At 48.2% G+C, this 13,110-nt stretch overlaps 5 protein-coding genes across 5 annotated transcripts; 4 read left to right on the top strand and 1 right to left on the bottom strand.

Annotated features, from left to right (window-relative positions):
• Positions 1-267: 267 nt before the first annotated feature.
• FOIG_01187 (uncharacterized protein) lies at positions 268-1,191 on the top strand (the record flags this gene model as incomplete). The annotated part of the gene is made up of 3 exons (XM_031197905.1): positions 268-273; positions 327-536; positions 667-1,191. The coding sequence occupies 3 exons, from the start codon at positions 268-270 to the stop codon at positions 1,189-1,191; spliced, it is 741 nt and encodes a 246-aa protein (XP_031073672.1).
• An 860-nt stretch (positions 1,192-2,051) lies between these two features.
• FOIG_01186 (uncharacterized protein) lies at positions 2,052-3,585 on the top strand (the record flags this gene model as incomplete). The annotated part of the gene is made up of 2 exons (XM_031197904.1): positions 2,052-2,657; positions 2,749-3,585. The coding sequence occupies 2 exons, from the start codon at positions 2,052-2,054 to the stop codon at positions 3,583-3,585; spliced, it is 1,443 nt and encodes a 480-aa protein (XP_031073671.1).
• Positions 3,586-3,691: 106 nt separating this feature from the next.
• FOIG_01185 (uncharacterized protein) lies at positions 3,692-5,159 on the bottom strand (the record flags this gene model as incomplete). Its single annotated transcript, XM_031197903.1, has 6 exons — positions 3,692-4,228; positions 4,293-4,390; positions 4,451-4,626; positions 4,690-4,851; positions 4,928-4,957; positions 5,011-5,159. The coding sequence occupies 6 exons, from the start codon at positions 5,157-5,159 to the stop codon at positions 3,692-3,694; spliced, it is 1,152 nt and encodes a 383-aa protein (XP_031073670.1).
• A 1,569-nt stretch (positions 5,160-6,728) lies between these two features.
• On the top strand, positions 6,729-7,850 carry FOIG_01184 (uncharacterized protein; the record flags this gene model as incomplete). Its single annotated transcript, XM_031197902.1, has 2 exons — positions 6,729-7,215; positions 7,282-7,850. The coding sequence occupies 2 exons, from the start codon at positions 6,729-6,731 to the stop codon at positions 7,848-7,850; spliced, it is 1,056 nt and encodes a 351-aa protein (XP_031073669.1).
• An 810-nt stretch (positions 7,851-8,660) lies between these two features.
• On the top strand, positions 8,661-12,991 carry FOIG_01183 (uncharacterized protein; the record flags this gene model as incomplete). The annotated part of the gene is made up of 7 exons (XM_031197901.1): positions 8,661-10,260; positions 10,350-10,390; positions 11,156-11,274; positions 11,329-11,438; positions 11,509-12,134; positions 12,200-12,377; positions 12,444-12,991. The coding sequence occupies exons 1-7, from the start codon at positions 8,670-8,672 to the stop codon at positions 12,989-12,991; spliced, it is 3,213 nt and encodes a 1,070-aa protein (XP_031073668.1). The 5' UTR covers positions 8,661-8,669.
• Between the last annotated feature and the right edge of the window lie 119 nt (positions 12,992-13,110).

Genomic DNA, 13,110 nt, shown 5'->3' with positions numbered 1-13,110 from the left:
AGCTCCATGCAAGCCCGAGATAGTACCTAGTAGATAGAGCTGAGATACAAATATCAACACCCTTACAACGCCATCGGTTATGATCTCATCTGAGAATCACATTCTCTCAATCTTTCATCTAGACAATCAAGATGCACCTTTACTCTCTCTTCACTTCTTTGGCCTTGAGCTCCTTTGTACTTGGAGATGCTCACCTGTCAAAGGCACCAACAAGCCCTTATTGCAAAGGAGAATGCCAGAAGGACTTTACTATGGGTTGAGAGATTGATGCTGGTAATTGGGTAGCTGCCAACCTCAGCCATGATCCATTCTGGCATCTTCCGCAGAACATCTCGACAGCCAAACCTGGTGATATCCTGCGATGGCAAGACATCGATGCCATTGCTGCCAGCACAAATTGGACCATTCCTGCTGGCGCGGCCCTTTCGCGGTTTCAATATGCAAGCGAGGATATTGATGGAGAGATTGTTGCTGCGAGCGCATTTCTTCTTATCCCATATGCGCCGCAAAATGGTGCCAAAAAGCTAAGGACATTGGTATGGACTCACGGCACTGCTGGCGTCGTCCCTATCTGCGCACCCACGAACCACAAAAATCTATATTACGACTGGGCAAGCACCATACTTTTTTGTGCAGCTTGGATACGCCGTCACCGCACCAGACTAGGCTGGCCTTGGAAGCACCACGCCCAAGGGATTTCAGTACGTAGCAGGCTGGACTCACGCTGCTGATGTGGCATTCAGTGTTATCGCTGCTAAGAGGAGAATAGGGGCACTTCTCTCTGACGGATGGGTGACTGTCGGCCAGAGTGAAGGTGGCATGACTGCTTGGCGTGTAAACGAGAGGCTGGCGCTGTCTGGCCAAGATGCTCTAAGGAAGGCCGGGAACTTTCTCGGTTCAGTCGCCATCGCCCCGGCCAACCGGGTTGACGATGGAGTTGTCCCTATCAAGTTTACGGCCGAGGATTACAAAAAGACCTGCAAAGAAGAGCCTGGCTCTTCAATCAGACTTTTGACATACGCGGGCCAGAACCACGACAGTGTTACTAACTCCGCTCAGGCTGACTATATGTCATGGGTCAACGATCTGTTCAATGGAAAGAAGATGAAGAAGGGCTGTTCGCGGGTGGATATTCCTCCTTTGACAGATCTGTTTCAACCAGTGGCCATCCAATATATCGCCAACATGTAAATTGAGGTGCGAGTTGCTGGATTTCCTGGCCACGAAGCTTGATCTTCCATTATGTATGCGGCGAGAAGCGCAGTTTTAGTTGGTATGCGTCATGGGCACGGATTTTGTTAGAGGCAGCTTTGAAGTATTACTATCCTTAACTGTTCAGAGCATCAATTTATACCAGAGTCAGTATGTAGGCCACGCATGTCCAATACTATTCAGCATATGTTCTTTTCGTCCAGACAACATATATCTCGATTTTAGCTACACAGGGCTATGTTATCTTGAATGAAATTGCGAAGCTGAGAACGGGTTGGACATAAAGCCTCGACATCGCAACTACTAAGGCATGGTAAGTATACGTTTCTGCCTTAGAACCTCTTTGGGGATACCAACTTTTTAGAAACATTGTATCGGTTAACTCGACTATTCGGAAGAGGGTTGGTCTTGAGATTACCTCTACGGAATACGTGGTGAAATTGACGAAGGAACTTCACCTAAAAGCCTCAAACCCGTGTGAGTCCATTGGCTGATTCTAAGTTGACATTTCCACCGAATATCTGACGCATGTGGTATGAAAGAGGAGAAAAAGGTGGCTTTAATATGCCGACGGCGCATTCTTACTGCGGAGTTCTCCACTGTGCTCCAAGATCTTATCACCGTAGCTAACCTGGGATGATCACGAAGCAACTAACCGCGCCTGGGGACGGTGGGGAATATACCAAATAGTTACCACTCCTATTGTATAAGATAGAACTCTCGACTACTAGATCTGAATAAATGCACATGACTATTATTGAGTGTGATACAGCAAAAAGGAAGAAACCCATACCAGCCATCTTATCAAAGCGTGAACTATTTCTTAACCTCATCGAGTCATGTCTTTAGACTCGGGCACTCAATTTACTTCCAGTAACCTGGAGAAGGCCATGGATCATGGCAGGCCTGCGTTGTCCCCAGCGAGCTTCCCACTGACACCCAACGACGCCAAGTGCTATTGGATTGAGAACTTCCCCATCAGCTTGGACGACCGTTTTGCGTCAGCTCCTCTACCAGAAGAGGTCGATGTTGCCATTATTGGTTCTGGCATCACCGGCGCCGCAGCTGCATACAGACTTTCTCAGAAACAGCCCGAACTGCGTGTAGCTGTCCTTGAAGCTCGCAGTCTCTGCTCTGGCGCGACAGGTCGTAACGGTGGCCATATTGGACGTCCAGAAGTCTATGGCTATCGCGAGCTGGCAAAGACCTTCGGTACTGAGGATGCCCTGCGTATGAGAAAGATGGTGCTCAAAAACAGAGACATGATGATTGAGTGTATTTCTCAGCTCGATGCTGCAGAAAAGGTTGATCTTCGTCTCAATGGCACTATGGTCGTCTTCGCAAGCCAAGAGGAGCGTCAAAAGTTTGAGGACGATCTGAATTACGCCCGTGAGCAAGGGTACGAGGAGGAATGCCGCATTTTGAGCCCAGAGGAAATCTTGCAGGTATGAAAGCAGAAGCTATCGCTCGACCCTTGCTGTTGTCTTCATACTCCGTTTTAATGTCCACCCCAGCTCATACATCCTTCTATGGCAGAAAATCTCCATTACCTCTGAAGCGGCTCAACATGGTGCCGCATATCTCGAGAACTGTGGCACCATGTACCCCAGGAAGTTCGTCAACGTGCTCTTTGAGGCCGCGCTGGAAAGAATGCCAGCCCTCTCACTGCACCCCAATACGCCCGTCTCCCAAGTTTCTTGCGTCACAATAGACTCAACCCAGCATTACCGAATCACAACCAGCACTGAAAAAGTTGTCAATGCTAAGGTCGTCCTCCATGCCACCAATGGTTATGCAAACAACCTCTTGCCTGCCCTTAGAGGGAAGAAGGGCGTTGTGGGCTGTATGGCTCACATGCTCGGCGTACAACCACCAAAGATTGCGAGTACACAGCTTGACCAAGGGTTTGGATACGCTGACTTTTGGCACTGGATTCAACAGGCACCACAGGGAGGCCCTTTTTTGTACGGCCTTGCTACTGCAGAGCGTATGAACTACTACGACGACTCTCAGACTATCCCTGATGATGACCCGGTGAAGAAGGAGATGTTACGATTCCTCAAACAGACATTCGGCAAATGGTTCCCAGGAGTTGAGGTGGAGCCGTACGTCAAGTATGACTGGACAGGTATCCAAGGATTCACTGTAAATGGTGCAAGTATTGTTGGTCGGCCGAACAAGGATAGCTTGGGTGAATTCATATCTGTGGGACACAATGGTGAGGGAATGACGAGGTGTTTCACTTGCTCAACTGTCGTAACGGACATGATGCTCTCTTTCTTGGGTGGAGAAAACGGTTTCCAGATTCCTGAATGGTTCCCCAAGGCATTCGTGAGAGATTTGGCAGGCATCGGCAAGCTTGATTATAGCTGAACCCAAGAATCCCCTAGCCATAGTTTATAGTCAGAATATATTCGACAAGTGTAGATCGACTAGGGTGAGAACGCCTAGCCATAGTGTCTATTTATAGACCTTATGATCAGAATAATTCAATGCTTAACTCGAAACAACCAGGTTGGCAAATGCGAGCGTTGGGCGAACAAATTCTTTCGATCGCACTTGTCCGGGCTTGCCGATCCTGCAGGAATCGAGAATCAATAGGGTAGCGGTTCATGAACTGTGAGCTTTCGACAACAGGTTGCTTTGGTGACCGAAGAATGCCATGCCCCCCTGACGCCCATCGATAGAACGCCAATTCATTCAGTGTCCTGTTGTAGTCAGAAGATAAACCTGGACTCCCTAACGTGGCAGAACTGGATAGGCATGTCTGAATGTGCTTGATAAGTTCCACGTCAAATCGTGTGCCCTGCTTAAACGTTTCAAGCGCCCTTAAGTGGCGATCAGCAGAGGCGAGAAGTGTGGGTGGCATTGTAGCCATAGCCTCGTGGGAATCCAAAGAGCTGTCGAATTCCCTAAGCGCAAGGCAGGTGACCACAGACGAGGTGAGAACGAGGAAAGCTGTCGCGGCAGATATAGTATGACAGCTGGAATCGAGGAGCATAAGGACAGGAAGGGCCTATTTAGAGGCTCTGATTAGCATTGCCACGGAAGAACAGGCAGGCTGGACACTCATCTCATACCTCTCTCAGCAAGATGGAATGATCCAATGCATATATGAACTCGGCAGTTGAAGTCAATTCATCACTCGTCAGGAGCAGGAAGAGATCACGATCAATGACTTTCTCTTGTATTAGCTTGAAGGTATTTGGTACCCGGCCCGTTGACTTCAACCACGTACATGTGAGCATGAAGATCCCATGAAACCAAATCATGGCTTCTGCCTGATATGCGTGTTCCAGACACTCATACTCAAGAAGTGTAGTTGGAAACCGAATAAAGTATGCCTCCAGCTCATCTCGAATCTCATCTAGAGCCGATGAGTCGTGGGACGAGGTGGTGACTTTCTGTAAAGGTCTTTGTGGATTGTCAGCACAATTAGATCATCGAAACATGGTAAGATGAGGAGGTAGTACATACTGAACCAAAGGCATAAATAATGAGAAGAAATCAGTTGGCAAATTAGTTGGGGAGTTAACGCTAATCCATCCGGGGCTCAAAACCTCGTGCTGAAGATCGCCAGGCAAACTCTGGAAGCCAGCAGAGGCAGTCGGTGGCTTGTAGTGCAGCATGCTAAGGACTCTACAGCCTCAGAGAATCGATTTAGCGTCCTTCTCAGAAAACGGGAGGAGATAGACACGGAAAAGGAGAAACTTACGCGTTCTGGAGTTCGATTGCTTTTCCAACTCTGAGTCACTTTGGTAAGCTGAAGAAATAGAAGAAGCAAAGACATAAGCATACCTGGCAAGAACATTTCTTTGCAGCGGATCTAAATTACCCATTCTCACAAGATCGTGCCAAATCAGGCCTGCTATCGCATTCCAGCGACAGGCAATCTCAGCCATGCCGCTCTGAAGGCACCATGTGTGGCTGGCAAGCAGGAGCGACATAGTCTGTGATATATTTATATCGGAGGATTTCCAGGCGAGCATTGGCATGAGTTTGAGTGACTCTATACGCAGTGTATCTATGAGTAGTTCCAGAGAATATTGTACGTCGATAGGGAGCCAAATAAAATTCAACTGCAGCCCAACTGCAAGAAGCATCAATGCAAGTTCACGTGGTTGACCTTCTGACTGGTTAAGCAATGACGTTGGCGACATGTCTGGGGGAAGATGAGACAATATGGCAAAGATTCCGAGCCGCGCTGACTGATCAAACACTTGTGAGAGAATATATTGGGCCGTTTGTATATCGAGGCCCAGAGCAAAAGCCTCATCCAATGAGGTAACTGTGGCATGTATTTCAGAGTGAAGATGTGTCGTTGACTCCTCATTATGGTGCCTTGGTATGAGTTGTTCGACCTGTGTGTGGCCTTCAATATCGATTGCGGAATCCCCATGGTTTGATGTAAGATTGTCAGGCGGGATGTCATTCGATTGAGCCGAGTTATCTTCTTCTGGCCCGGTTGATAGCTGGTTTGGTATATCGCCACTTGATGATATTGAGTCCTCTCTCGCCACGTTATCTGTACGAGGATGGTCCGTCGAGTCTTCTCTTCTTGGAGATGAAAACTCGAGCTGATCAGCAAAGGGATCAGAGCCGCCTCCAGTCTCGCGTCTACGCCCAGAATTCAGCCTTGGTCTGCCTGGGCGACGAACAGGTCGCTTATAAAGACATGCTGTTTGAAGCCGTCGGCAACGAGCGCATGGAGATTGTCCATCACACTGCGTTTTCTATGAAGAATCAGCGCCAAGTTTTCGGAAAGAAGTGAGAATGAGGTCCTATAGCAACTCACCAAGAGCCAGCATCGATCACATGCACGCGCCATAGAAAATGAAGCGTGTTCAAAATGTTGTTATAGATAAGGAGGAAAGATTACATGGAAATGAATGACTGAACGAGTCTGGGCCCTGCCTGTCTGGAGCAAATTAGTAGCGACTACTGGCCGTTTTAGCACGGGTTACACACTATAGCCTTAGTGGCTAGGCACCTACCTACCTTAGGTAGGCAATGTACCTACTATCTACCCCTCTGATGCCCCGAATCTCTCTACTTCCTTCAAACAACCAGTCGATGCTCTATACCATGTCCCCATCAACATCTGGTTCAGACCCAACAAAGTTCAATTCTGAACAGTTTGGTCCTGCTTGGAGCCAAGGGCCCATCCTCTCTGGAGCAGAGAATCAGAGCTTGTGTCGAGGTTAGTGCTCAATTTGAGAAATCAAGTAGCAGGGAAGGAATATATCCATTCCCATAACCCTCTCCCTATTCCATGATTGTATTCCCCAACGCGGCAGTCATGATTTGCTTGCTTGACCGAGCGCTGATTTGGTCCTTGATTACTCGTAGTCATAAGGCGGAGCAGACGTGCCTTCGGTGCTGTTGATAAATCCTCACCCTCTTTATTGCGAATGATACTGCCGCTGTGCCTGAAGTCATCATCCATCAGACATGGTTTACTATCTCTTGCCTCCAACCCATCGGAGCGCTCGCCCACGGACCTGTATCATTACCAGATGGCTTTGACACAGCTCCGTGGGGATATTGGCGCAGCCAGTGGGGATAATGTTGACATCGAGTGGATTCATCAGTTGTTGGCCTCATCGTTGATCCTCAGCTTCTTCAACTTCTCCCAATGCGATGGTTATTCGATACGTCATATCCGTGGCATGATTAGCATCGTTAGGATGACGGATCAGGCACTTCTCGCCTCTACGCCTCTGGGTCGCTTTCTCATGGGTGTATGTTCATATCACGACATTTCAGCGTTTTGGATTGGTAGAAAACAACCATCACAGAGGGCTTGGACATCTTGGATGTCGCATCGCACCCATACAGAACTTGGCGGGGACTTGACTGCCTTGGAGAGCATGATGGGGTATCCCGAATCTCTTGTGAATATCATCGCTGATGTTGCCGAACTTGTTGATGATAACATTTACTTGGAACTTGAGAACAGGGCTGATTTGAACAATGGCCAATTCGTGTCAAGTTTCACACAAGGTAAGAGATGATTGCCCGCATTGCCCTATCAGACTTCAATGAAGCTCATGTTCTATTACCGAACAGCATCACCGCTTGCTTATGGCAACGCAAGCGATGAACTTGAAGGTTCGTTAAAACGCTGGGCTGTGCCGTTGGTCCCTCAAGGTCTGTCACCTGTCGCTGGTATGGTCCTGCGCAGTGCCTGGGAAACCTTTCGGTTGGCTGCCTATTTGTATCTATGGAGATGCTTTGGTTTCCATGCAAACCATTTGGAGCCTTTTAGAGCGGACCGCAGTACACTCGCCAGAGCACATGTGACGGCAATTATCTCCAACTGCGAGGCTATACTTCGCCTGGGCTCCATCCCACGAGTCTCTATTGGGAACGCATTACTCTGGCCGCTGGCTGTGGCAGGGTGTGAATGCGGTCCAGGGTCAGATCATGATGGACAGACAATTCTTGATATGCTTCAGAGTCTTGAGCGTCTTTACAGCATGGAGCACCCGAAGTATGTGAGGCAAGCTCTCCAGAAACTGTGGGCTGCTAAAGGGACCTGGCTGAATTATCAACAAACTTCCGCGGACTCCGCGAGACCACCTGCTAGCCTGAACCAAATCGTCACCGAAATGAAACTGGTGATTCCGCTTCTCTGAGGGGGAAGAATCGGGAAGAATCGCGGATGGTTTGGAGTTGAACTAGGGCCAATATGATGTTGACTCTCCTGAGATGAACCCAGAAATGTCTTACGTTGCCACGAACTTTTGTTTCTACCTCGAATGAAAACAACGGAACCCCAAGCTAATGCCCCAAGTCATTACTTTACGGCCAATCTGTTCCCGCTAGGATAACACGCACATATGCAAACCATGTTTGCCAGAAACAAAGCCGACGGTTTTCCAACAACACTCATGCCTGCTTGCCATGCAACAATCCCAGCAGAATGGAGCGGCCCCGCAGAGCCTCCACTCCCCCCGTCATGAATGTGGACGCATAGATCCCTGCTAGTTCGATGTGGCTCCTCTTCTCTTCCAAACCTTAGCTGAAGATGCCTAGGTACGTATCTCGAAAAAACCCTCCGCCGGTGGTTTTTGTGATTGTGGTGATGTGACCTTTCTTCTGAACTTGATGGTTATGTCTCATTGCCTACGTAATAGGATGATCAATCGCATTGCTCTCTATCAACGTTTCGCGTACGGAATATTTGTTAGATGATGGACCAACACGGCTGGTTGCTGGATGGCCAGGCTGGATTACCGATGTGTGAATGTAAGGAGTTGGATAGAAGCAGGCTTGTTTCGTATGATTCCCAAGCAATCGCAAACGAGCTGCCCGGTTTCTCTCCTTCACGTATTTGTTAATACAGGATACTGACTCTGTTGAACCTCTGTTTCTTTCAGTTTTCAATCTAAGTCCCGATCTGCTGTTCCTTACATGATATTCAATACGCATATTTCCTCACTCCGGCCAGAAACATGACCAAAAACGCCACAGCAAGACACTGTTTGGCTCTTTCAACCTGGAGAGATGTCACAGCTCAACGCCAATCTGAGAAGGAGAGGATCATACAGGAGTGGTCAGAGCGGATACTAGGGACTCCAATCCCTCTCATGCCTCACTTAACAGTCACAAACGTGGTAGAATGGCCTTACAAGAGTGGTCAGCTGAGTGCCCGACAAATCGAGATAACGGATTCTGAACCAAGCCAGCTATTGAAGATGTTGGCCTCTGGGGCTTGGACGGCCCAGGAGGTTCTTCTGGCATTTATCGCCCGGTGCATCATTGCCCATCATCTTACCAACCCACTAACCGATCCCATGTTTGATCAAGGTTTCCGCCGAGCTGTAGAGCTCGATGATTATCATCGTAGAACAGGCAAGACTGTTGGGCCGTTTCATGGGTTGCCAATTAGTTTGAAAGATGTTTTCAATATCCAAGGAATGCCGACGACTCTTGGTTTTGTTGCCCGAGCAAATGCACACCCTCTACACTCTGACGAGTTGGTCAATCGACTCTCAGCGGCTGGAGCTATATTTTATTGCAAGACGAATATTCCCCAGTCTCTTATGTCTGGCGAATGCCATAATTTTCTCTTCGGACGAACAGCGACACCGTATAACACTACCTTGTCTGCAGGAGGGTCAAGCGGGGGCGAAGGCTCACTAATAGCGCTTGGAGGCAGCCCTCTAGGAATTGGAAGTGACATTGCTGGATCGATTCGCACACCGGCAAACTTCAATGGCATATACGGCTTATGCCCCACGAATGGTCGATTCCCTCTGCATGACGCCGAGCAGTCGAACGCTGGGTATCTTATCAATGGTGTTGCAGGACCATTGTCAAAAAGCATTGACGGGCTGGAAGTATATGCAAGAACATTACTATCTCTGAAGCCATGGGAGTGGGATTCTGCATGCGAGCGACTCCCGTGGGATGAACAAGTCTATCAAGAAACCCTGCTCATTGGACTGAGCGGGAAACGACAGCTCTGTATTGGCTTCGTTGCAAACGACGGGATAGCCACCCCACATCCCCCTATTCAACGAGGAATGAGAGAAACGAGGGCTGCTCTGGAAAAGGCTGGAGTTCAAGTAGTGGATGTCCAGCTGTTCGACGGAACGGAAGGCATGTGGGAAATGATCACACGTATTTTCAATGCAGATGGAGGGAAGGCATTCAGAGAAGAGATTGCCAAGTCTGGAGAGCCCATATCCGAGGACATTGAGCTCGCCAACCCACAGGATGCAATGAGTGTACGCCAACTTCTTGACCACGGGAAGAAGATCCTGAAAATTCGGCAAAATATACTTAGCAGGTGGCAGAGAACATCATCCTTGACAGCAACAGGGCGACCGGTAGATATGTTCGTCCTACCTTCAGGGTGCCACGTTGCCTCTCCACATGGAACCATGAAGTACTGGCTCTATGAGGCCATTTCCAATATCCTCGATTGGACATGTGCTACAATTCCTGTTGGACATGTTGACCTTCTCAAGGACCCAAAGCCCGGCAATGGCGGGGACTTTAAGCCTCTGTCGAGTTTAGATCGCGATAATTGGAATCTATGTAAGTGTTCCTCGAGGGACGACCCTTCAGAGACCTCAGAGGCCACCCCTTTCCTTGCTTGTGTGCTCCTGTGCTGACCAACGATACAGACTCCCCTGAGCTGTATTCGGATGCTCCTATTTGCCTTCAGGTATTAGGGCAGAAATTCACGGAAGAGAAGGTCTTGGCGTGCTTGAGAGTTATTGAAGCATCATTGCTAGCATCTAAGCAGGTGGCACGTAATTAATATGTATAAGGAGAGAAGCCAGGATAGAGTGGCATGATCTTTGCTCTAAGTAGGAGAGTTACTGGGACGGAACGGCCAACAGCTGGTCCTGTCACATCTTGCTTTCCAATATAATGGGATTTCCAATATTCGAATAAACATTGGCTCCAGGGAGAATCTCTATAGAATATTATTTACAAAAGCCCTTTTAGATACACTCTTGTGGCATCTTCAGCGTTCACGATCTCTAATCATAATCATCAAGAGACTTGTGTGAATGAAATTGCGACACGTAAGGTGCTTTCGGCGATGACAGGCTCCCAAAGAAGTCCATACAAAGCAAGATCGTAATTTGCCAAAAGGACCAGGATGCGATGGCTTCCAATCCACTGCGGTGCAGCAGTATTATGCCGGCGGATGAATTCCTTTGGATCCATGTGACTTGCCACCTAGAGGCTACCCAGAAAGATGCGGTTTGCCTACCTCCCTCTCAGTACAAGGCAAAGTTTGGTAGGAACGCTTCTCCACAGAATCTACTCCTGGTGATTCATAAAGCTGATCACGTAAAATCGCGGGTTTACTCCTGCATAGGCAAATATATATGGCTAACTGTTAGTCTATCCTCAAGACCATTCAACCTCATATACTCCCGCCAAGTTAATTTGTCCTTAAACGTCTGATATGGACCAGGATAGTCTTCCGATGACCCTGGCTATGGCTACAAATGTCGTGGTGATCACGGATGCTGGCACTCTAGCCCCAGAGATAAAGGACGAAATCGGAGCATACAGTGATATTGTTGGCTCAAGGTGAGCCAGACTATATCCATTGTCAAAAGAATCATTTCTCACAGTGGTTTATAGATCAGATGTCAATGCACCAATCGTGGCTGGTATCTGGGACCTTTTTGACAGAAAGACACCGACCGAATCATTTACAGCAGAATGGGATGAAATGAAATACATCGTAAAGGGTAGGTTTATTCTTCTTCAGTCTCTCCTTACTTGCCATGGCCATCGACTGACAATTTCATTGCTTGATAGGCACTGCCGTAATAACAGATACTGTCACAAACCAATCCTACGAATTGAAACCTGGAAGCCTCCTTTGGATTCCAAAAGGCTCACGAGCCTCGTTCACAAAGTCGAAAGGCCTTTCAACCATTTATGTTGAACAGAGACACGGCGAAGGGAACTTCAAAACGGGTAGCGAGGCCAAAGCATCCTGCGACTTGCGCAGCAAACTCGCTACATTAATCGACAACTTCGTTGCAGAGAACCCTTCATCTCTGGCCGCCCATAAACGAGCCCAGGAGACTCTAGCTGGCGGAAACACGCGATCAGTTCTTCATGGAGACCCGTTTGCGCTTTACATGGAGGGCGGACAGGGTCCTTACCTATACTCTGTCGACAAGAGAGAGTATCTGGACTTTGTATCAGACTATTCGGCAGCGTTCTACGGACACTCGAACCCCGCTATCGCTGAAGCCATCAGCAGTGCCCTGTCTACTGGCTTCAGCCTGGGTAGTGTCACCCGTAAAGAGTGTCATCTTGGCGAGCGCATTAAGAGAAGATTCCCGAGCATGGAGAGAGTTAGGTTCTGTAATTCTGGCACCGAAGCCAACACCTGCGCATTAGTTACAGCCACGGAATTCACCGGCAGGACAAAGGTCAGTGCAGAGTCTGCGGAGGGCTATCCCTGAGGCCCTGCGAAACTAATTTATTCTCTTCCTAGATACTGGTGTTTGATAATGGATACCACGACGGTACCCTAAATTTTGGTTCAGGGGACAACAAATTAAACTTTCCTCACGACTTCATTTTTGGTACCTACAACAACATAGAGGCCAACCAGAAGCATATATCATCAGATCTAGCAGCTATCATTGTCGAACCGATGCTTTCAGCAGGCGGTCAGATTCCCGCTACTCGGGAGTTCCTCTCCTTTCTGCGCAAAACAGCTGACGTAACTGGTGCAGTTTTGATATTCGATGAGGTTGTGACATCTCGCCTACACATCAATGGACTTCAAGGATTCCACAAGATTATGCCTGATATGACAACTCTTGGACAATACATTGGAGGGGGCCTCCCTTTTGGAGCTCTTGGGGGGCGCTCCGACATCATGGCTCTCTATGAGACGAGAACTCAGAAACTGAGCCACTCTGGAACATTCAATAACAATGTTTTCACTATATCAGCTGCCCTGGCTGCAATTGAACTGGTCTCGGAGGACGAAATTCATCGCGTCAACAAACTGGGGGACACTATTCGAAACAAGATCTCAGAGATCTGTGCAGCGCATCACCTCTCTGATCTTAGAATTACTGGCTTCGGAAGCGCCATAGGACTACAGTTTCTTCGTGAAGATAGGGACCTGCTGAAGGGGCTTTTCTTCTATTACATGTTACAGCATGGGATTTGTATCGGCCGCAGAGGTTTTCTTTTTCTGAATATGTGCCACACGGAGGATCATGTTCAGCGTTTCCTGACGGCGTTTCAGAAGTTTGTAGAGGAGTTCAAATAAAATAATTTGCCTTCGCAGTATTGCAATGATAGGTAAACTCAAGCATTGCTTCGCAATTGTACATGCATTTTGCTGCTGGGCTCATAAGGTTCTCAAAGAGGCCTGCCCTCATGATTGTG

This window comes from Fusarium odoratissimum (assembly GCF_000260195.1).
Source record: "Fusarium odoratissimum NRRL 54006 unplaced genomic scaffold supercont1.1, whole genome shotgun sequence".
Lineage (NCBI taxonomy): Eukaryota > Fungi > Ascomycota > Sordariomycetes > Hypocreales > Nectriaceae > Fusarium > Fusarium odoratissimum.
Note: the sequence above shows the minus strand (reverse complement) of the source record. Positions and strands in the feature narration are given on the sequence as shown.